Source organism: Alligator mississippiensis, chromosome 3, assembly GCF_030867095.1.
Source record: "Alligator mississippiensis isolate rAllMis1 chromosome 3, rAllMis1, whole genome shotgun sequence".
In the NCBI taxonomy this organism is placed as follows: Eukaryota; Metazoa; Chordata; order Crocodylia; family Alligatoridae; genus Alligator; species Alligator mississippiensis.
This window is the reverse complement of record NC_081826.1, coordinates 61862423-61886183: the sequence shown is the minus strand read 5'-3', so window position 1 is coordinate 61886183 and position 23761 is coordinate 61862423. Positions and strand designations below refer to the sequence as shown.

The 23761-nt window shown below is 38.5% G+C and overlaps 1 protein-coding gene across 4 annotated transcripts in view; it reads left to right on the top strand.

Annotated features, from left to right (window-relative positions):
- The window catches only part of SULF1 (sulfatase 1), a 175868-nt gene that overhangs the window by 62548 nt on the left and 89559 nt on the right, over positions 1-23761 (top strand). For all 4 annotated transcript variants that reach the window (XM_059723992.1, XM_019498559.2, XM_059723990.1 and 1 more), the window contains 2 exons: positions 23044-23116; positions 23397-23616. In XM_059723992.1, coding sequence (XP_059579975.1) covers positions 23445-23616 — 172 coding nt within the window. In that variant the 5' untranslated portion in view covers positions 23044-23116; positions 23397-23444. The remainder of the gene's footprint in view (positions 1-23043; positions 23117-23396; positions 23617-23761) is intronic.

Sequence of the window (23761 nt, the reverse complement as noted above, 5' to 3'; positions counted from 1 at the left end):
AAGGTATACCTCTGCCCTGCCTCTTGTCTTAGCTTGACATGTGATCTCTGCCCTACAAGAGAATGTGGTAAGGCTAGAAATGGATACAGAACAATGAAACGGGAAAGTGATGGCCATGGTAGTGTAACATTTATTTATAATAAATAGTAAATAAAATATCTCCCAGTCCGACTTTTGCAAGCCAGTTTCCCAGAAGATAACACGATATATTCACACCAAACTCTGAAAACAAAATTCTCAGTATGCTCTGTGGAGTAGTAAGGATTGTCCTGTTCTGAACCCAGTCAGGGTTCAGGGTGATAGTCTCAGAGTATTTGGACAAAAAAATAATTTTGTATTTCAAACCACTGGCATTTAGGATGCTTTTATCAAAACTATTTCTAGTGAATGCATCAAATGTGAAAGATGCTATGTCAGAGCTCCTAGAGGCTGAACTGCATTTATCAACAGCGCATGAAACAAAGAAGAGCAGTGGATGAAAGTTATCCAATACATTAGCACCAATTTTAGATCAGCATAACAAAACTAATTCTTAGCACAGAGCCCTCTTGGGTATTGCTAGCTTCTAGTGATGAAAAAGCCAGTTAAATAGTAGCAGCAACCACAGTCAACACCCTTTTGTTGGAAGAGAAGGGTCACCTCTCCTAAGGAAAAATGGTGTCAACTGTTTTAGAAGGAACAAATCTCCTGCCTGCTTACTGAATGGACATTCTTCTAAAAAAACAAACAAACAACACCCCCCTCCCACACCAGAAGCAGAAGCCCAGTCAAGATGAAGATTTTTTGGGGAGACAAAAGAATCCTTACCCAGTACCTTTTCCAAGGTCAACGGAAGACCTGTGCTACATGATGAAACCAAATGGGCTGATAAAGCAGATAAAACTTATTGGCCCTGAGTATGAGAACCTCCTCAAGCTCTTCATCTTTGGCATCTATTGGATTAGGTCTTTGTGAGAAGGAAACAGAGAATTATAAAATCATAAGTCTATTCAAAATGTCCAACAATATATATGAAACATGGTCCAAAGATAGATATTTGACCTGATTCAATAGAGAAATTATTTATATGAGTTTAGTCTGCATCCTCAGTGAAGATACTGGCTAGCGCACTGAGCATATAATTGAAAATCAATATGCTGACTAAAGTTTTTGACCTTTTCTTGGTTTTGCACAGCAAATTCCCAGTTCTGTCAGAGATTCAAATGTGAGAAAGGAAAGACATTCTTAGCCAATGGGTGTTGATGACTTGATTATAGGATTATAGCCAGAAATAGCAGTAGAAAAGAAATGGCACTTTAGACAAATTGTAGCTGAACCCTCCAATAATACTGGAGTATTCATTAATGTATTTTAATGACTTTTTTCAAGACCAAATGCCAGTTTGCCTTAGTAGAGGTAACCAGCCCTAAGTTACAAAAAGTCATGTTTTGATTAGGATCCAGTTTCCTGGAGAACCAAAATAATTCATCATAGCCTGAAGGTTGAAAAAAAAAGTAATACTATAAGAATTAATTGTGTTTGCTCATTTAATCTAGTGTTGCACAAAATGCTGAAAAGTATGGTGTCCCCCAACAGCGTGTCATCAGAATTCTGTCTGCCTAAGAACTGAGACTTCCAGGGTTGTGACTATCATTTTTATCAAGCATCTCTTATTTGTTGTTTCTCTTACTGTACAGTCTCCTGGCGTTGTGCAATTCTGAGAATCATATCTTTCATTTAAAAAAAAAAAAGTTGTTCAATCTTATGCTTGCCAAGAAAAGCTTCAAGATGTGAAACCTAAAGGCTTAAAAGCCAAAAGGCAAATAAGAGACCTGGCATTTGTTATTATTTAAAATACTGTTGTTTTAAGCCAATTTTTCTGATTATTCTCAGGGCTTGACCCATGATTTTTAAACACTTATTCTTGGCAGTACTGGAACTCTCCATTTTTCACCAGTCACCCATTTCTGCTAATATATATACTTGAACACTTTTATCATTTTCAGTTGTTATGATTACCTTTATTCTTTAAAATTCCTGCTATTATTGAAATACATAGGAGTTTTGCCATTGAATTCAGTGGGAGCAGGATGGAGCTTATGAAATAGTTTAACAAAAACATCTTTGAGAATACTTGAGTGGAAGGGAGTTAGTTCTTAAGTCTGTTTCAGACTAGATCTATTGTGCAGCCTAATTAACCCGTTGTTATTCTTTTATTCCCCCTGTATAAACAAAACAGTGGTATAAAAATCTTTTTGATGTCTGGAATAATATATATCATCACAGGAAAACTAAGGGAGGTCTCCTAAGCTGACTAAATAAAACCAACAAGAGCCATGGGGTGGGGGAGGGAAGCTTGCTGGCCTGATCTGAAGAGTTTGCAGTACCAATCCTTCAGCTGAGGATTGAAGTTTCAGTAGCAGACCGATGACTTTTGATGTGATAATTGCTGGCTTTCTTGAGACTCTAAAAGGGAGCCTGCATATTAGGGGTTATGAGAAAATGATTAATATTAATGATGCTTTTGCTTTTTCATTCAAGTGAGCCTAGTGGTTACATGATTTTTTTTTATACAATTCCAGCAATTTAGACTGCCCAGTTACAAAATACCCTCAAAGCCCTTCTCTTTCTGCAGTGTAAGAGTGAGGTTGTACCTGTGATGGTCAAGAAATTATCCCGAGGAAGAATAGTTTGCATTTGAAAACTTGTCTAATTTTATCCCAACTACATAGTTGGTCCCCAAAAAAGGTATCACCCTAAGCAATTCTACTCTTTTTGCACTTTCCCAAAGAATGCTGTGTATTTTTGTGAGGAAAGAACATATTTTAATGTTGAAAATAATATATTTATTTTATTTTTTCTTTTAAAACCCATTCACCATAGAACACTTAGCTCAACATTCATTGATTATCGAATATAAACATTTTAACTGAGACTTTTTTGGTCTTAGGGTTAGCAACTACAGGTTTCCCTTGCTTTATGTGGTAGATGTGTTCCTGAAAAACTGTGCATAACTCAAATTCACATAAAGTGAATCCACTTTACAAGGTAAAAAATAGGGCTATGTTCCAAGACCTTACAGTAGCCCCCCCCAACCCCTCTTCCAGTGCCACCGCCACCCACCCCAAATGCAGCCTGGCCCAGCCCCACCACCAGGAAGAGCCCGGCCCCAGGGGCTGGGGAATTGAGCCGGGGGCTGGGAGAATGTTCAGGTCCCTGAATATTTTCCCCAGTTCCTGGTTTGATTCCCCCAGCTCTCTGATCTTTCCTCCAGCTCTTCCCAGGGGGTGTAGACTCCTGAATGATGTGGGATGACAGCAGGCTGCCGTTGCCAGCTGGGGATGGTAGTGGCTCTGGGCTATTTCTCTAGCCAGCAGCAGCAGCTAGCTGAAACCCCACACACAGATCCAGAGGCTGTGCCACCCGGGAAGAGCTGGGGGAATGATCAGACAGCTGAGAAAGCAAACTGGGAGGTCCGGCTGACATGTGGAGCTATCCCAAAATCCAGGACAGCACGTAGCACCCTACTGAGCCCCACTGCACCTGTGCCATGAGGCAGCTGCCTTGTGGGTGCCAGGTGGAAGTCAGGGCGGTCCCCACTGCCCTGTGCTGCATGGGGGTGCTCTGCCACAAGCGCCCAGCAGCCCCAATCACCGCTGCCAGAGCTGGTGAGTGCGAGACTTTTTTTTTTTAGGTGCCAGGTGGCTGGGCTGGGCTGGGCTGGGCTGGGCTGGGCTGGGCTGGGCTAGACTGGGGATGGGGCCAGGCAGGGTAGCCATGGGGGCTCCGCCCTGCTGCCACTTGCCCAGCCAGTGCAGGGGTGGGGGGCGCAGTGCAGGCATGTCTCGCTCCAGACGGCAGCAGGGCATAGCCGAATCTCCAAATCGGCCAAAGCTTTTTCCAAAGCTTTTCTGAATTGATTCAGATGCTTCAAATAGATTCACAGCTTTTACTTGGTCTCCCAATTCGATTTGGATTCAGAGATTCGCTCTCCTAATTGCCCCGAATCTCTTCTGAATCGAATCAGCTACCGAAGCTTCACACAGCCCAAGCAGGCAGTAAATGGAGATTGAAAATCAAAGGATTTACACAAAGAATGAAAATGGTTGGCCATTTGGACTGTTTCCTGACTTATGTGATTTTGGGGGGTTGTTTTATTTTGTGTTGGTTTAGTGTCTAGTTTTGTTCATTGTCATTTGTTTCTATTGCTACTAAGACATAATAAACTGCAGGAATGGGGAGGAAACAATTTCACATTTGAGAAGCAGTCCCATTATTGCTGCAGTGACAATGTTCATAATCTGAAAGAACCTCCATGGAGGACTCCCTTGCCAATGTATATTCTTTTTTGATGAAGACTTTGATTTGCTTGCATGATACAGTTTTGTTGGAGGAAGGAAAGAGGTACGCAGTAAATGTATAATCACTGGGCATCAGAGAAAAATTGCTGAATTCAGGAAGCACTTGTTAAAATCAATCACTTAATAATAAGAGCATCAGATCCTCTACTGTGAAGTTCCTTTTCTAAAGGCTGATTAAAAAGAAGATATATGATAGCCATAATTACTGAATATTGTATGTCACTGTGTAATTAGTCACTGGAAGTTAGATCAGGGACAGTGTAGCTGTTTTGATTCCTTAATAAACGTTTAATGAAAGTCAAGAGAACTCTCATAGCTAGGTGGTAAAAGTTCCCATCTTTTGGCATTTTACTGATACTGGTATGGAAAAGACACAGGTAAAAGGCATGCAATAATATTCTGGCTCATTAAAAACTAGTTCCTGAACCCCACAGTATTTTGGGGCCTAATTTATTCTAAGGCATCTTTCCACCATCTTGGTGCCCACTTTTAATCCACTTCTATATTGCCAAATTGGTGAGAAAGTGTCTTAGCATAAATGAAGATCTGGCCTTAGCCTGTACTGTGGGATTTGCCATATATCCTGTGCTAAACACCTTTTATCTTTTTCTGCTGTATAGCAGTAATAGATTAATATGCCAACAGATGGGAACTACTGTTAAATCTTTCATATGTCAGTAAATGCCTTTCTTTGGAGTCCAAACAAGTTGTGAGAATTTTTTTCCATGAGTGCTTGTAATCTAGGGACCTATGAACAAAGAGGCAGGATAATAACAATACCCTAAGTACTGGTTCAGCAATCAGATAGGCTGGCACAATCAGGCTAATTTTACAGTCTTTTGAGATGCATGTGCTGCACTTGCTGCAATTGATGTCACACACAATTAACAAGCAATGTGTCATACTACAGTCCACATTACTATAGCAGTTGCTCATGTTTAAATGCCCCATATATAATTAAATGTAAATACCCTGAACCATCAAAGGGATAAAATGCGCAATGAGTTCTAGGAAACATTTTCACCTAAAGTTTGCAGTCACTACAGATTATGCTGGCAAAAGGCTATGACCCTGGGGAATATTGCAACATGAAAAAAAATTTACTGCATTACTGAATTAGTAACATGAGAGAGTTTTGAGCAAATGTGATCTGTGCAAAAATCAGATATGAGAAAACACTACTCTGTTGGCACAAATATTAACCAAGCAAAACTTCAAGGCTCCTTTTAACCATCACTCTAACTGCATAGCTGCATCTCAACTTAAAACAGTGCTACTGCTGACTGCTAATGCTTAATTCAGTGCGATACCAATCTGGTATCATCAATGTATAATAGAGGTGTTGTATTATAGCTGTTTTGTTTTTCAATTGATACCATTCTCTCCATTGTGCTGAGAGCTGTCTTATTCAGTTCCTGAATTGACACATTCTCCATTTTAATCAAAGAAATAATACAGGCCATAGATTCCCCCGGGGATAAAACATTTATAGGGCAGTTTTACTTTGAAGGGTCACTAAATATGGCCTGGCATGGTCCCATGCTTTTTGTCTTTATTTCTTAATGGAGTATGCTTGATTTAAAAGTAAAAAGACAAACTAAATGAAGACATAGGAAGACATTTGGTAAGGGTGAAATGTAGAATGAATGGAAATAAGCCAGGAATATATCTTTGTTGGAGGCTTGCTTTGTCAATCATGCTAGCAAAACATTTCATCATCCATAACAAATGATTAAATGATGTTAGTTCTGGAAAGTTCTTCTAGCTTCATATAGTCGACACTAGTACCTTGGGATGTAAGGGAAATCTTATGTTTAAGACTTCTGTTATTTCATTTTGCATTTTACATGATTTATTTCATTACGATTAATGCTGGCCAGAGATTTAATAAGTTTCAAGTTTTCAAAATTTGTTTTTGTTCCACATTTGAAATCAAAACAACACCTTTCAAGTGTCTTCACAACATGGAATCGTGTTCAATCCGTTTGAGGACTGAAACAATCAAGTTTGCCATTTAGATTTCTCTCTCTCTTGGCATAAGCAGCACGTGAACTTCTAAAAACCTTTCTGTCAGAAACATTGTCAGAATAAATGTGTGTCGGTAAAACTCTTTGGCTTTAGCAAAAAAAAGCATGTTTTGACAAAAATTTGTTCTGACCAACTTTAGTTAAGATAGAGTATATGGCCTTTGTTTCTTGAATCTACTGTAGGTAAACTGTGATTTGGGACAAGTCACTTTAATCTTTCTCCATCTTAGTTTCTCAATCTCTATCTGTAAAATTAGAATACCTCACAGGGGTAGGATACAATTAATTAATTTTTTGTGAAGTGTTTTGAGAACCTGAGACTGAAGACGCCATATAAGACATCATTGTAGCATTATTAATGGAAGTATTGTAGCCACCATAGACCTCGCAGACAGAAATAAATATTGATCCACTAGTCGTGTACCATTAGATTTTTCCATAACATACAGCATAAGAATGATCTTTGAAGCAGTAAACCGTAGTCTGTGTGTAGATAAAAGGAGAAGCATGTGTGCATGACACTTCAAAGCGGGCTAAATGCTTTTGCAGTGCTTTAATGGTGTCAGTGTTTGCACGCCTCAGCAGTGTATTGCACATTAATTCCAGTCGCTGCAGGAAATTCAGCAGTGTAATACGCCTTAAATGACTTGGGGCACAGCAAACTAAAATTCCATCAAGGCTGCCCCTACAGCCATGGAGTAAAGCACCCGGCTCCGTGCAGCTCCACAACTCTGCAGGAAGCCCTGCCCGGGAAAGCAGGCTCCGCCCAAGAAGAGTGGCAAGCCTAATCTCCCCCCCCCCCGGAACCTGCTTGAGCTGTGGGGGCCTGGTGCATCCCTCTGCAGCTGTGGTACCCCCCCAGGACCACCCAAGCCAGGTGCCTGCAAGCAGGTGCTGCCCGGGGGGGGCCACCGCTGCCACGGAGGGAAGCACCAGCCCCCTCTCCACAGCCCAGGGACCACTCCACCTGCCAGCAGCTTGCCCTCTCCTCCCCGCCTGATTGGCAGGTAAGTCAGCAAGGTGTATGCATGACACGGGGGTTTAATCAGCCCTAAATTGAAGCGGTGTTTTTTAAAACTCACTGCTTCAATTTAGGGCCCCCGTTTCATCTACACACACCCAAACACATAGAGATTATATTAAATGTGAACTTGTGGAATTTGTCATGCTCTCTTTAAGAGATTCATATGATCTGTGTTAGTCAGTTAGGTGCCTGGGTTTTAAGAAATTTCACACTAAAAGGAAAACTAATTAGCAACTGCTCTTTGCTATTTGGTCACGGTTATCTGCTTCCAAAGATTGCCTTCCCACTTGTCCTCACCTGCAAGTTAAATCCTTTGTTTATTACAACTGGCATACATTTGGTTTGGGAGACTGAGATGAATACTAAACTGTGACAAAGGCAGAGAGGCCCACATCTATGCTTTGCTAAGTTGTCCCTCTAAGTCTTTGAACATTGCAGATAGGAAAGTGCAATAAATATATACCCATCTACATGTTCTTAACATTAAAGTAATAAGACTTACTGGGAAATCAGAATTGCCAGTTAAGGTGATAATTTATGACTAGCTTTATTTATTTAATCTTTTTTTTTACATTCCTATTTGTATACTATCCTGTACTATTGATTTATCAATAGCAATTTCCTGGTGGAATCTGCTTTTCCATTATAACAGAGTGTGTGTGCATGTGTTTGTGTGCTTGTGTGTTGGGAAAATGTATACATTTACAATACAGGGATTTTGTTCTTATATAGCTGTATCAGAGATATCAAACTTACAGTCTATGGGTTGTTTCCAGCCAGTGGAGATGCTCCATCCAGCCCAGGGAAATTTGGGTTGTTACCTAGGAGAGGGTACTGCCTGCCAGGGACTTAGGGACCCTAGGGCTCTGCTGGACGTGGCCCATGTTGTCAGGTGGGCAAGCAAGGCCTGTGCTGACATGGTCCAGCTCACCATACAGCCACTTGGTCTGCAGCTGCTTGCCCAGCCCCCACCGTTGCTTGTGCTACTGCTGCTGTGGTGTGCAGCTGCTCAACCCATGGCCTTTGACCTTACTGCCACTGCCATTTGCCCTACATATCTTACCCACAAGGAGTCCTGTGGTTCAGGTCTGGCCCAGGACATGGGGTGAGTTTGAAATCTATATGTAAAGCAGTTTCCCTCTGTGAGCACTGATTACTCCCTTTGCAGCTGATGCTTTCAACACCCATATGGTTGTAACTGGTACTCAAAGCACTGGAGGGTTTAATTTATAGATACATCAAAGTTGAATTCAAGACATAAGCACACGCTAATGCTCAGGCACTTTACCTACACTTGAATTGAAGACAAAGGATTTTTTCCCCACTCAGTAAGGTGGGGGGAAGCCCCTTCTCCTGGATATGAGTATAAGGACAGAGATGGGGGCAAGTGACTGCTGTGGCGCCAGCCCTGACCTGGACTCAGGGTAAGAATTGGAGCCACAGCTACTGTTGCCCCTCCCTGCTTTCTGCTGCCTCTGTCTCTGTCCTTCCTTCCCCTTCACTGCCCTCCCCACCCCACTTCCCTGCTGCCACATACCCTCAACCACAGCTCTGGCTCTGGCCCCATTCTGCACCAGGGCACAAGGGCACAAAGCACATGGTGACTCTGGCCCTCACTTGGCCATGCAGCAGCAACTCCAGCTCCAGCTTCAGCTCCAACCACACCCTGAGGCTGGGGCACAGGCTGCCACTACATCTACTGCTACTTGGCCAGGCAGGGGCTGAAACCATTGTGTTCCATGCCCTGGGACAGAGTGGAGATGAAGCCAAAGCCACAACTGACGGTAACTAGTAGCAGGTGGGGAGGGGCAGGTGGGAGAGTGGTACAGGCACAGTGGGGTGGCAGGTAATGGGGTGGCGGGGCAAGTGGGAGGGGTGTCGTGGCATGAGACAAGGAGTGGAGGTCAGGCTGCTTGATTCCCCTGCCACTGCTTTCACTGCTGCAGCTTCGGGGGCTGGGGTGACCTTCCAATAATTAGGTTCTATGCATGGAAAATAATAGCAAATTTATAAATGTTCCATGTATAGAATCTAATTATTGGGGAGGGGTTATCTCAAATTTGAAGTCATCTTGAATTAGGGTAAATATGGTATTTCCTCAACGCTGTTCTATAGAAAATCATATATATAACTTAATGTGGTAATAAAGCCTAAGTCTCAAGGGAGAAAACAGTGCCCTAAAAATGTTTCTAGGATTCAGAAAAAGATTCTGAATTATAACATTTATATAGACCCCAGAATGTGGTAAAGACTTTCCAAATTAAGAAGGAGTGAAGCTTTCTGCTTCTAGGAGCTTGCAGCTTAATAAAAACTAAAACTATGGGTATCAGTTGTAACAAAAGCTGGTATCCAAGTAACAGATTATGGCGCACACATTTTTTGGTTCCATGATCTTTGTCCCATGCTTCTGGAACCTGGGCTTTGGTCTTTCCAAGGTATTTTTTTTTCTTTCATTTTTTTTGTACAGGCCCTTTGTTTAACAGCAAATCAATATGGCATCTTAGGAGTTTACAGTATCATTTGGGCATTTGCTTTGTAGTAAATTACTATAATTTCCTGCAATTTGCATCATGAAACTACACAAGAATAGAGAATGGTTTCAATTCAGAGAATTTTGGCTACTAATGCTCAATGCTGGATGATCACACTAAGGGCCTTATTACACATTAATTTTAGACAGCTCCTGGAGCTCTTAACACCTGGATTGTCCACATGTTAATACCTGAAACTAGTTTTAAGCACACTTTAGGTGGCTTAAAGTTATACCATTCCAGGGCAGTTTTATCTCTGATCCATGTAACCTAGCTCATGTTCCAGTAATGTATGGCCACTCTCCACAAATGAGCCAACAAATTTACAGTCCTCCAGCATCCCAGGATGCAGTGTCTCCTCCCCAGCCCTCCTGTTCTGTGTAAATAAACTTTCTGCCCCCTGAACTCTGGTGCCCAAGAGTGCAACCATGTCCAAATAACCTGCAGAGTACATGTCAGCCATCCAGTTCACAGAGGATGGATGGGTCCAGGAATGGGATCTAGGGGAGGATAAGTGAGGTGGTGAGGAACAAGGTAGGGGGCCAAATCAGGTCCCCATGAATTGGGACTTCCTTCCCAGGGCAGAGGTAGTAGCTCCCCCAAAAGTGCCTTCCCCTCACCACTCCCAGTTCCCAGCCATGCCAGGAAGCATGACCAACACCCCCATACCTCAATCCCAAATCCCAATATATTAAAACATGAGACCTTCTTTAATTTACTTCCTTTTTATTTCTCTTTACATTTTTTGCTTACTTCTTATTTTACCCTTCAGTGGCTGACTTCCTTCATTTCACCACCTTTCCCCTAGCCCCATTTTCTTTCCACCTCCCATTTCATTACCCCTCCCATCTCATTAACTCTCTGCTTCCCAGCTTCATGTTCCCCCACCCCTCACCCTCACCCCCCACAATGAGCCTGCCTCCACTCATGGGCCCTGTAATGGCAACTCACAGCTATAGCTCCTAGTCAGGCCCCTGCTCGCCAGACCTCTAGTGGCAAGTCACAGCTGTGCAGTCTGAGAAGGTTTCTAGCCTTAAGGTGTGACTGCTTCAAACTTCGAGCTAGCACTAACACTAATAAACATTTGAGCAGTTCAAAGTGCAACATATAACAAAGCCGTAAATCACATGATAGGGCAATAAAGTAAACAAAGCTATTGCCAAGATCCTGTTGCAGAGTTTTTCCCTGACCGTTTTGAATGTGTTTGCCACCTGTTTTATGAGCCGTGAGAGATTTACATGTTGCTCCATCATTCTGCATGGAAGTCTGTTAAAACTGTGGCTTTGACAGCTAAGCTTCAATACAGACATGCTACGAGGACTTCCTTATTGTCATAGCTGCCTTCAAAAATGATCCCCACTGCAGAGAAGATACTGCAGAAATATATATTAACAACTTTGAAATCCTCATCTAGATGGGGCCTAAGAAATATACTAATTCCATACTAATCATGGAAACAATTATTTCTAGCATATGCAGATCTTCATGACATCTTCAAGAAGAATCAATTTATATAACAGATTTGGAAATGGTAGGAATGTACATAATTATAAATACATTGTGGTGAAAATAAAATAGCCGCATATGTAGTCCTGATGGCAATTTAATCTAGTGGTGAGTGGTCATCTTAAATTATATTTAACTCCTCTAAATAACTTGGGCCATTAGAATTTGTCTGAGCTTGAAGTAACACGACTTGCTCTGCAGCTCATCAGAGTAAGGTTGACAGTGCATGACGTTTGATGGATAGCCAAGGCTGCATTTCTCTAAGTTTTTACAAATAAGTCGCATCCTCCTATTGAGCATATGTATACCCTGGTTTTCCAGTAAGAGAGAGATTGAAAGGAAAATTCACTCCTCATATGGGCAAATACAGTTCCATAGAGTATCAGCATAGTTTCATAGAGAAGTATAATTCCAGAGGGTAGTATAGTCCCTGAGGATAGTGATTTAAACTGATTATACTTTTTCTATACCACTAAGAGACTCTGATCTTTTGGCCCCTTTTTTGGTTAGTAAATTTTGTCAAAAGTCACAAACCAAGGTGCAGAAATATACACATTTTGCAAAGATGTTGAAGCTTTATGCATGCAGGTAATAACAACACCTGTTTTCTCATATATAACACTTCTTATCTGTAAATCCCAAAGCACCTTATTTTAGAGGTGAGCATGATTAACCCCATAAAATTAAGGCACAGAGAGATCAAGTGACTTGCCTCAGATCACCCAGCAGAACAGTAGCAGAACCGAGAATAGAACTTTTTTCTCCTGAGTCATTGTCCAATGCTTAATAACCTAAGGCCAGAAAGCAAACTTGTACTGTAGAATTTAAAGATAAGAAAGCAAGCAGAAAAAAATGAAATGTTTAATTAAAATGTTTTAATATTTAACCTATTTTTTTCATTCATTGAAGATCCGTGACAAGCTCTTATTATTTATAGTCTCCAGCTTTGATTGTACATATCACTAATCTGCTAACAAACCAATAAAGCAGTTTACATAGTATTTTATGGAGCAGTTGAAGTTTGTCAACAGTGCTACAAAACATGAAATCCCATACCTAATAAAGTAATAGTTTCACGTAGTGAAAAGCACTGACAGAAAATAGGTTTTAGGCTACTTACATGAAAACTTCACTTTAAATTCAACCATATGGGACAGTGGGGGCCTATTCATTTAACTCCTGATACATTACTCTTTTTTCTTGTTTATTTTAAAGGACAGTATACACAGAAACATATTCATGGCACATGAATTAGCTCCAATGTTATGAGTGTTCAATGTGGTTAATGTGAAGCATTTGCACCCACATGGCCCATCAATAACCAGTCAGACCATTTGTTTCATTCCAGCTGTGTCCTTTACATTTACATGTTAGTCTGGCAGAGGAGGTCAAATACATCTTTCTACGTAGCTAACTCTTCTTTTTCAAATTTTGATTACTTAAACTATAGTATTTCAGTTTCATTAATAACAAAATAAAGATGGTTAGGACCAAGTTCATCTCCCAGGTGTAAGAGCCTAAATCAGTGGGAAGACTTTTATCAATCTCAGTAGTCTTTGGATCTAGCCCTACATAAAGTCATTTCAGGACAGCAGTCCTGTACTACCAGTATTGTGAAAAGTTCCTTGCTATTTTTCGTTATTTAAATCTATTATGTGGGAGGATGAGTGGGAATTCCACTCAAAAAGAGAATAATCCTATGCATGGAGAAGTGCACGAGAGACTGGTGATAAAATGTTATCTGTTGATCCAAGAATAATCTGAATATTAGAGCTTGCATTAATTTAAACATTGTTGAGATTCAAACGTCCACATGTTTTTCTACCATTAACTTCTGGTTTGTGGTAAGACCATAACTAAGGCAGAAACAGCATTTATGGTACATCTTATTATGGTTTTAGGAGGAACCAAAAAGTTTGAGATTATGAGGTACAGGAAAAAGATCAGTGGGATTAAAGAGTTAAACTGACTTTTTAAAATCTCATTATTAGTTCATTCAAGTTTGTTTTCAGTTGAGGGCCAAACTTTGGTAAAAATTTTTATCTTATCCACCCCAGGTCACTCATCCCAAACAGTAAGGCCTCTTTAAGTGAATATCAGGAGATATTCAATGGGAAAAAAAATTAAGTATTATAAGTAACACGTGACTAAAGAATGGCATATACTGCTGCTTTATACTGGCACAAATTACATTGCAGGGAACCCAGTGGTAGATTGTCCATCCAGAAGGAGACTGTGGCATGAGATTTGTAATGATGGCCTTTCAAAAAAACTGTATACAACAGACCCATATACTAAGGTAGAATGATATGGATCACCATGACCCAGGAAGCACCTCTAGGGGAATGCCATGTCTTTTGAAGATCTACCTGATTTAAGTAGAGAGGAGCATGGATATTTTGCCCTTTTCCTTCTAACCTCATTCTCCTATTAGCTGGCTGAAATACATTTGGCCCTGCCTACCTTTAACCCACGATGTAACATTTAAAAGGGGATACCTAATGGTTAACGGCTTCCAGTTCTGGTTTGCCATCTTCATGCATAATGCATAATCAGGTACTGTGGCATAAAAATGTCTCCCTGCTCTATAACTGCTAAAAATAATTCAGCCTGATTCTCTGTCAGGTGTCTTTGTACAATTCTAGCTCACCAACATGCTTACAATTAGTTCTCTTCAAAGATGGTATTAAATCAGATCTTTTTGTTGTATCAGAATTTCTTCTAGTCGGCAAATAAACAGGAAATAAACATATGCATGTTCAAACATATCAAGGCAAATGTCTTCTCTGCTGCCTCAACTTGTAAATTTGTATAACTGTATATATATACTGGCTTGTGCATTTCAAGAATAGGGAAAGTTTTGCCTTTGCAAAATAAGGTCCATGCTCATGTGCACTGATCTGTTGTGCTTGTTTCAAATAAACTTTTTGATTGAAAGTTAAACCAGGGTAATGTCACTGACCCATTCTTAGTCTCTTAGATTTCAATCTGAAGAAAGCATATAAGAAATTTTTCGATTAGTTGGTGTTTGGAATTCTTGCTGTATTGTTAGCTTTGTTTGGACAGATTAATTGAAGATGTTACTTTTATGCCTTGACTGAATGGTCATGACATTTTAGATTCGGCTTTCTGGTAAAAGTACTCCCATTTCTGAAATTTAGAATCCCTATGTTTGCATACACTTGCTGTTTTTATACACAATATTGATGGTTATATCTGTTGAGGACATGAAAATGCCCTTCAGGAGAGTTCCTGTTCAATTTAAAGTGAAGAATTTAGAACCTTAATTCTGCAAGGATAGGTATGCTTAGATTTAAGCAAGTGAAACCTGTTGAATTCACTGGGACTCTTCACTTAACAGTACACTGAGCACATATATGAGTGTTTGCAAGATCAGGGCCTAAATCTAATAGTTGAATTTTATTTTGAAAACATTTGCTCTAAAAATGGTTAAGTATCCCTTAAAATATACTAATAATACACAAGTAATATTTTTCCACCTGCTGTGATGTGGTGTGCAGTTCTGGAATGCCATTCTTCCTCCTGGCTTTGGACCATGGGCGTTGTAGAGATGATATTCTTAGTTTCCTAGTGGCAGGGGTCAATTGGAGGTCATTCCAAGAATCCTCTCCAAGCATTTGCAGGTGGATGTTGAGAGCAAGGCTTTAACATTGAAAGTAGGGATTGTAGGATAATGAGGATGGTGGAATAGATGGAAGAATTATGGTGGAAGTAGATAAAAGTCCTGTGTTTTATTTACCTTATAGTCCTATTTGTAAAACAGTTGTTTGAGCTCACAGAATACCTGAGGCCTTCGTATTACAAAAAGACAGTGAAAAATAACATTGATATAGTGGGTGATATACTTCTCAGTAATGCCTCAAGTCACTGCAGCTTCCTCACTGACTAGCCTTTATGGAAAAGGATATGAAGCATCTGTTTTCTGAAACAGATTTGTTTTGTTTGGTCTAACTGTCTGTTTACCATTATTAGTCTGCTGATTTCTCTATATTGTAGGCTTATCAGATAGAAATTTATTTAAACGCTCATCTTTTGATCTTTTGAAAATGCTCTCTTACATACCTCAAAGTGTGTAATAGGTTAAATTGGAAAACTACATAATATGGAAGACCTTACTTAAAAGAAGGGTATTTAAGGGCTTCATCCTGCAGACTCTGACTCACATACGAAGTTCTAGTACTTTGAATTTTATGGGATTACTCACAGGATCACATGTTTTCAATATTGGACTTCAAGTTTGGAAGTCAAGGGAAAATCACTGGATGCTATATATCCTCCAACATGGATAGATATATACACATACACAACATAAGCATCTTAATAATCCAGTAGGTTTATCAATACTAATTTATAGCCATAGGATTTCCAAAAGCATCGAAGGAAGCCAGGTGTCTTGTTCTTATTATAAGTCACTGGAGGTAGCTGTCTGATTTCTAAGTGCTTTGAAAATCTCTCACCCTTACAGGTTGCAACTACATTTATATTTGAGACCGTTTTTCAGAAGCACATGAAGTACAGCATGTATTATTGTACATATGCTTATGTATATATATACCCTTAAAATATTTTATGTGTATACATACATGTACTAAAATGGAGAGAAATTGACATATTCTCTCTCTATGTAAAGCCATCAATATGTACATATTTAAAATGCTTTCCTGAACAATTTCCATCTAAAGCAGGTTTTACTTATATTTAAGCACAACTTTAATACAGAAATCTAAAAACTGTGTCCCTGTTGTTCACCGCTGTGATATGCTGTCCTGTCGCAAGACTACTTACTTGATTGCTGAATCCTCACTATGTTACTGTATAGTATGTTTTAATAATGCCCCACACTGTTGAACCGAGCAAGGAAACAGCAAAGATATGTGGTTTTTAAGAGGAATTTTAAAATTACCCAAATTCCTTCATGCACAAAAGTCACTGTTTATAGTTGAAAAATATTTGGAGTGGTTTGCCAATTATATTACCTGGTATCCAGAAATTCAAGATATGATTAAATTTATTTAAAGATCAAAATCTGATATTAGAAGCCTGTTTAGAATTCAGTGCATAACTAATTACTTTTTTTCTCCCAATTATTTAGCAAGCACTAGTAAACTGCTTGTATGATGACACTCATAAGTTTAATAAGCATATGCATTAATAGATTTTTTTTTTCCTTTTCGAAGGTTCACAGACACAGAATTCAATCACAAGCTTCTTGCATTATAACTTCCAATATAACATCAGGTTTTAATAAGCCTTCTGTTTGCTGCACACATGTGCTTAAGACTGCCTGGAAACCAAATCAGCAGAGAGAAGGGATTACTTTAGATTACTTTGAAATATGCATTGTTTGAAATGGCCTCTGGTGACCAGCTTTCATGAATGGCTGATTTTACTTGTGGGGCACGTCATCTGGCTTAATTATATCACCCTTCTTTGTAGGACAAGTGAACTTCTTGGCTGTGTTGAAATAAGAAATTTTAAAACAAAGTAAATTAGATGGTGAGAAAATAAATTTAGGAAACAGTGAATTATTAGAAGTTTGTAACTTAACAGAAAGCACTGTACAAGGTGATAGATAGGCTAGAACTTTCTCTTACAACAATTTTTCAGATAGTGTTCAGTTAGTATAAAATGTGAAGCTGATTCAAGATTATTTTATGGCACTGCAGTAAAAACTATTTTCCTCTTGCCAAAAAAAATTGATTTCTTATATAACTATAGTCTGAGAATTTTATTAAAATTTGTTTTGCCCCATGGTTACTATATGCTATATAGTTGGAATTTTTTTATCCAACAAAAATTCTCCTTGACTTGCACACAGTTAAAGTGGATTAGAAAGTGTGAGTTATGCTTTCAAGTCACTGCATGCTTTTTTTCTTTTAAATCAGACTATGCCTGTATTTGTTTGTGAAATTATAGTGTAAAAAATTATTCTAAGGTTATGAATCTCTATGCCTGCAATTACTTTAAATTATAGTTAACAGCTATATTAATATAACCTGAGGCTCTGATGAAACATTTAAATAATGGACAGATTATATTTTGAAGGTGACCAGATAACTCCAACTGGTAAAGTATATTGTAGATCAAATAGGTATAGATTAGACCTAGATAGTAACTACATTCTTTGTGTTCCCTATAAATCCTGTGCTTTACAACTGAGATTAGTGGATTAACCTCTAAAAGAGGTGGTAGATCTTTCTGTTTCCTGATTTTGTTGCACTGTAAATGTATTTTCTATAGCTGAAGGCTTGATATCCCACAGGAAATTGAACTGCAGATTTACTCTGTTATGCGTGATAGTCTATGATTTCTATGCTTTTCTATTTGAAGAAAAAAATGTAAGACTTAAGCAATGTTAATAACGTTCTCAACTCCTAACAATAATGTCTGCCAGCATTTTTTAATGGAACCACTTGAAAATAACTGTGAATTCAGACTTCTAATTTTTATTACTGCTCTAGAAATTTACGGCTGGTCAAGACAACATGTTTTGAAAGGAGAGTAAAGTTTTCTAAACTACCATGCTGGTTTGATGCAAATTTAATATCTAGTCTCACATAGCCTTTAATTATGTCATCTTTTACTTTCTGCACAATTAATAATTTCATAGCTAGCTCAAATCTTTATCACTACACTTGTTATAACTCAAATTATGATAAGCACAAAAGCATATGTTCTATCTCTGATACACACACATAATGGTATCTGTGTCTGTGTGTTGAAAAAATAATTTAAAAAAAAAATAATCTTTTTTGCGTATCAGAGCCTTTCTGAGTATAAAACTCCCACTGACTTAGAGATGTGCTTATGGAATTGTTAATTTTGGATATTTCAGAATCATTCTTTATTGGGTTTTTTCTCAGCATCTTTAAGGAAACAACTAAAAATGACAGGCATAAAATATTGATTCTGATTTTCACTGGATTACTGGTTGTCCAAATCAGGTGAGATCTAGCTAGATTTTCAGAATTTTCTGTGAGACTTGCCATTCTGTGCTAGATGGGTGGGTCAATTTTATTGGCCTCTAAAGCTATGGTGACAGTTTTAAAACAGTCTCAAGAAGTATAGAGTCCCATAACTGCTTTATTATGAACAGCCAGACTTCCTTGTGGCCTCTGTCATTTGCTTCTCTCCAGAAGCTCTGGTTTTATTGACAGCTGTGAAAACTAAAATCAAATTCCTGCCAGATTTAACTAAACTACTAGTACTGAGTCAGATGATCAACATTAACATGTATCAAATGATACTGACCACCATGTCTGGGGTTATATAGGAATATTCTCTCAAGGTAATTGGTGTTGATTTGTTTTCTTCTAGAGCATCATATAAGAATAATTTTTTTTTTCTGAGATTGTGACTTGGCTTTTTCCCCCTCCCCATCATGTATTATACAGGATAACCTTTTTTTTACAGGAGAAAAGGCAGTTTATTACACAGGCTGTGGTAAAAACCATCATGCTTCTTATGTCCTATGTGTTTGGTTATTATATTTTCCTTAATAATACCATAATAATAGCATTGGTGTGCTCATTTATAGCTCCTCAGGATATATCAAAAACACCTTACAAAATCTGATTAAGGTTTACAGAACTCATGTGTGGCATATATGTAGGTTATATATAATTAGCCTGTTTTTACAGATAGGGAAATTAAAGTACAGAGAGCTTGACTTGTCCAGTAAAATTTTAGATATTGGGTGAGAACAGAACTTCAATTACACGAGCAGAAGTCTCTTATATTAGGACTTCTGTTGTACCTAATTTATGTTCTGTGATCAATAGGTCCACAATAGACACAGTTACTGCAAAGATCTCACAGAACAGGACAGCCAGATCTCACAGAACAAGATCTCACAGAACAGGAGATCCAGAACCGTATCTCTGGTTCTAGTGCCTCAAAAGCACAGGGCACTACCATTTAAGAAATCTACTATTTATGAAATCTCCGTCAGTTGGCACTAAAGCCCTTCTTTCATCTCTGTGCCACTAAAGCAGTGGTCCCCAACCCGAGGCTCATGAACAGCATGTTACTCACAGAGCCAGCTCACTTCCTTAGAAAATTAAAAAGTTAAAACAAGTTGACAAGGAGTGAAAATTATGGAGCTTCCTACAAATTGTAGCATGCTGTGTATTTTTTCTGTAGAAAAAGGAAGGTTGGAGTCTTGTGATATTTGGAAGCCATGTCTCTAAGATATCAGGTGAAAAATTGCCCTCAGGCCATATCTCCAGGATATGAAAAAGAGTGAAAAAAATATCCCAGGGTAAAAGGTAAAATATAGCCTGCCATGATACAATGTCTATGAAAAATTTAATTGAAACCTAGCAAGTGTTTTATTAAAGCTGTTCACAAGATGGTGCCCTCAGTGAACAACAATCAAGATTCCCAGATATGTCTAACTTTCATAGGGAAAACACTCAGCACTGAATAAAATCAGCCCTTTTATATGGTGTCATAAATCAGGAGCTAAAGACAGGGGCAGTAGAATCACAAATTACTTCTAAATATTTTGCCAAAATGTGTATGAAATGTGAGGACAGTTTCTTACAATGGTTTTCAAGAGTGAAGTCCTCAAGTGCACCCATTGCATAAGTACTGTAGGTTCTTCCTAGTTCTTCACCACTATACTTTAAGCCTCTCTTGAAGGAACTGTCCTAAAGATTTAACTGGGCTTCAGTCTCCATGCCCATCAGTCCTTAAACCATCTGCTGAAATTATCCATGAAGATACAAGCTAGAGTGCTAAATTGCCTTCTTTTTTTTTAACCATTGGATGAACATTGGATGAATGAGTGCAAACATTGGATGAATGAATGCAAATTAAGAACTAGTGATTACTAGAACTAGTAATAAAAAACAATGACTATAAACTGAAAATTATATCCAAATGAGGTAAAATGGTCTTCTTGGATTTTCTTATGCCGTGGTTACATATGCACTGACAACTTTTCAGTTGTCATATAGGAAAAAAACTTTTAAAGTTCCCATATAGCAAGTATCGAAGTTACAATCCATGTTTTCATTTACCATTCTGAAGAAAGGCAACTTGTAATCGGGTTTTGATTTTTTGGATACTACACAATGCTTTAAGTTTACTTTCCATGTATGAAGTAAAAAAGGTCTCTTTTAAAATTTCTCCTATTTTCAACTGTTTCTCAAGACAAATTGCAGTGTCTCTAAGGGCACTTGTAGACTAAGACCAAATAACCAACACAAACATTGCATCCTTGTCTCCTCTATCAAGCCAGCATTTTGTCTGTTTTCTCCTTTACTTCATTTCCTTCTCTAGTTGGAAACCAAGCTGTGAGAGGATGACAGGTTTTACAAGGTCATTTTTGAATAAACAATTGTCTGTGCAAAAAAGGATGCAGTTATTCAGAGTACTATGAATGACCAATGATTGCTGTGCTCTTGTGCAAGAATCATTAAGTAAACTTAAGGTCATTTTGTTAAGTTTTAGATCAATTCATATGTTTCCCTTCTCATATCAAGGAAAAAGACACAGTTGGTAAGTAACTTCACCTTTTTTTTTCCAGAAGAGAATTGTATGACCAGGGTGTTGACTTCATAAAACAAAATTTAAGCTAAGGGATATTATTTTAATGACTGTCTAATGTAGCCCAAACAAGATGAATTGAAGAATAGTTGCTAATGTTAGTTAGGATTGGTGTAAATTTTATTAGCACTGAGGTGTAATTGTCAGGAACTTGCAGTTTCATACTGCAGGGGATTATTCCAACACATTGGTGCCAATGTTTGCTCAGTGTAGTCAGGATGACTGCACTTTCTAGGTCAACATTGTCTGAAAAAGTCTGCTGTACAGTATAACTGATGTAAGAAACTAAACACTGAGTCTCACTTCACATATCCTTTCAGGCTTTGTGAGGTGAGTCAAAGTTTTGCTATTTAAAAATCAGGCATTTAGAGAAATTGTATTTTTGCTTTTGCACCAAAAGCATGTGATGTCTGGTGTCTGTCAGAAGAATGCTTATTTCTTCAGTAATCCTATTCAGTGCTTTTGTCATTTTGTACGTGAGTTAGGACAAATGCATGGAAGCTTGAAGTATTTTTAAAACTGAATCCAGATTAATTACACACTTCCCATTTACTTATTATCTCGGTGTCACACAATCACTGCCTAGCATTTAGTTTTAAATGCTGATCCTGCGTGCTGGCTTTGCATTGCTAGAATGTCAGTCACAGACTGGAATGTCTGTTGGTGCACAGACAGTATAACTTTGAAACAGACACTTGAATTCTTGTTTTAAAGACGTTCACACTCTTCTGCTGTAATTACAGCCTGCCACAGTGAGGAGCATGAAACTGTTTATAGGGTACCTTGTGAAGTTTAAAATAATAGGTGTGTGTGAAAACAAGAACAGGATCTTTTTTCTAGCAGTCCAGTGTCGAGTCCCTTCCACTCTGCTCTGTTGAGGTTTAAAGCACCTTCCTTTTGTTGTATTTTTAGATGGGTGATGGGGCCCTTTATTTTCTTGCTGTGCATTGCTTGCATTAAATTAGCTCTGTGTATTTGTCTGCACTACTTAATGTTGCATATCTAAAGATGAAGTCTCAGGTGTGGGAGTAGAGATCTTCTGATGAATTGTTCTTCATTCTAATTAAGGCTTGTGCAGCCTAGTTTCCTATGCCGACTTTCCCAAACGATTTTTTCCTTATTTTTTCCAACTGAGGAGGCAGCTATAGTTCCAAAATAAAACTAACACTGTCATCAGGTTAATGCCCTAAAGTGAGTGGGCATTACTCCAAGCTTTTATTTCCCCTCTATTGTATAAGCTGAGGTTTTTTCCAGGGCTTCAGTCAGTAATGCAAAAAATGTTAAAAGAGTAAATGGCTAACCTTTCATCCCAAGGCCAATCAATCATCTTCAGTTGCAGGTTTAAATCTGCTGCAGCAAAGCAAAACCTCTGTGCTTGCATCAAGTCTTACAAAAGCAAGGCTGTTTGACAGACTAGCACTGAGAGGGGGTTCTGATAGGCATACTGAGACGAGTCTGGAAAGAGACTATTGAGGACAAGGGTTTGCCAGAGGTACTGTGCATTATAGATGATGCACTCAGTTGTACTGTTGATTGATGAGAGACAGTGACGTGCTTTCACAATGCTGGATAAGATCATCCAGACTGTCACTTAATATGAGCTCTTCTGTCAGCAGAAAGATGACTTTTTAATGTAGCAGTACAATGCAGATTACAAGTGACAGACTTACTGTCCTCTTTCTGCTTTGTGAGTGTTTAATTTCTGATGCAGGTGAGTTAACGTAAAATAACACTCTTATTTTCCAGGTGCCACCAGCCTGAAATAAACGCTTATTTGGAGAGTTTTTGGAAAATTCACCTAATAATGATGTGATGGTATAGAAATTGTTTATCTCGAGATAAATCTTTAGTCTAAACAACAGGGAAGACATTATTTAAACTGACTGCATAGGCATGGTGAATCTTGGAGAGGGATGTTCTATTTTGTTATTTTAGGATAGAAAAGAGAAGCTGTGATGTTCAAGTCTGGAGACTTACTTCAGAGCACACAAACAGTTATGAGGTCTTAGACTGACATGCCTTCTGCTTTTTCTTTCTTACAGGGCTCCTCCTACTGATGTTCTGAATACTTTTGCATCATAGCAATTCATTACTGTACCAGGACCTGAATTTAAGGTATACTGCCCTATAAAAAGATGGGAAGAAAAAGTATGTATTATATACTGGAATATATGCATTCAGTGGAATAACTGGAATCAAAAGTAAAATAAGAAAGTGAAGTTGCAAAATGCCTAAATTTACTCTTATAAAATGACATAGTTTAAAGCTATTATTAATTTATATGACTTACAATCACGTTTACTTGTCAGATTTGCTTTTTCTGGGTATTGCCTTTACCCATATGATTTTGCAAATTTATTCACTGTTTTAACATAATTTCTTTTGCTCTTTACAGACCTTAGGGGAAAAAAAGATCAAGCACTTTGGGACTAGAGGAACTACAATGAAGTATTCTTGCTTTGCACTCTTTTTGACTGTGCTCAGTACTGAGTGGATAAGAAGTCTCTGTTCAACTGTCAAATCTCCAAGGTTCAGAGGACGTGTGCAGCAGGAACGAAAAAACATCAGACCAAATATTATTCTTGTACTCACAGATGACCAAGATGTGGAACTTGGTGAGATATAATTGTTACTTTCTTTATTTCCTTTGTACACATAATTCAGTATCTTTCTGCTTCCTGATATCTGACATCCTGAAATGTATCTGTCCTGAAACACCTTCAAGCATATGAGACAAGACTGAAAATTATATGGATAAAA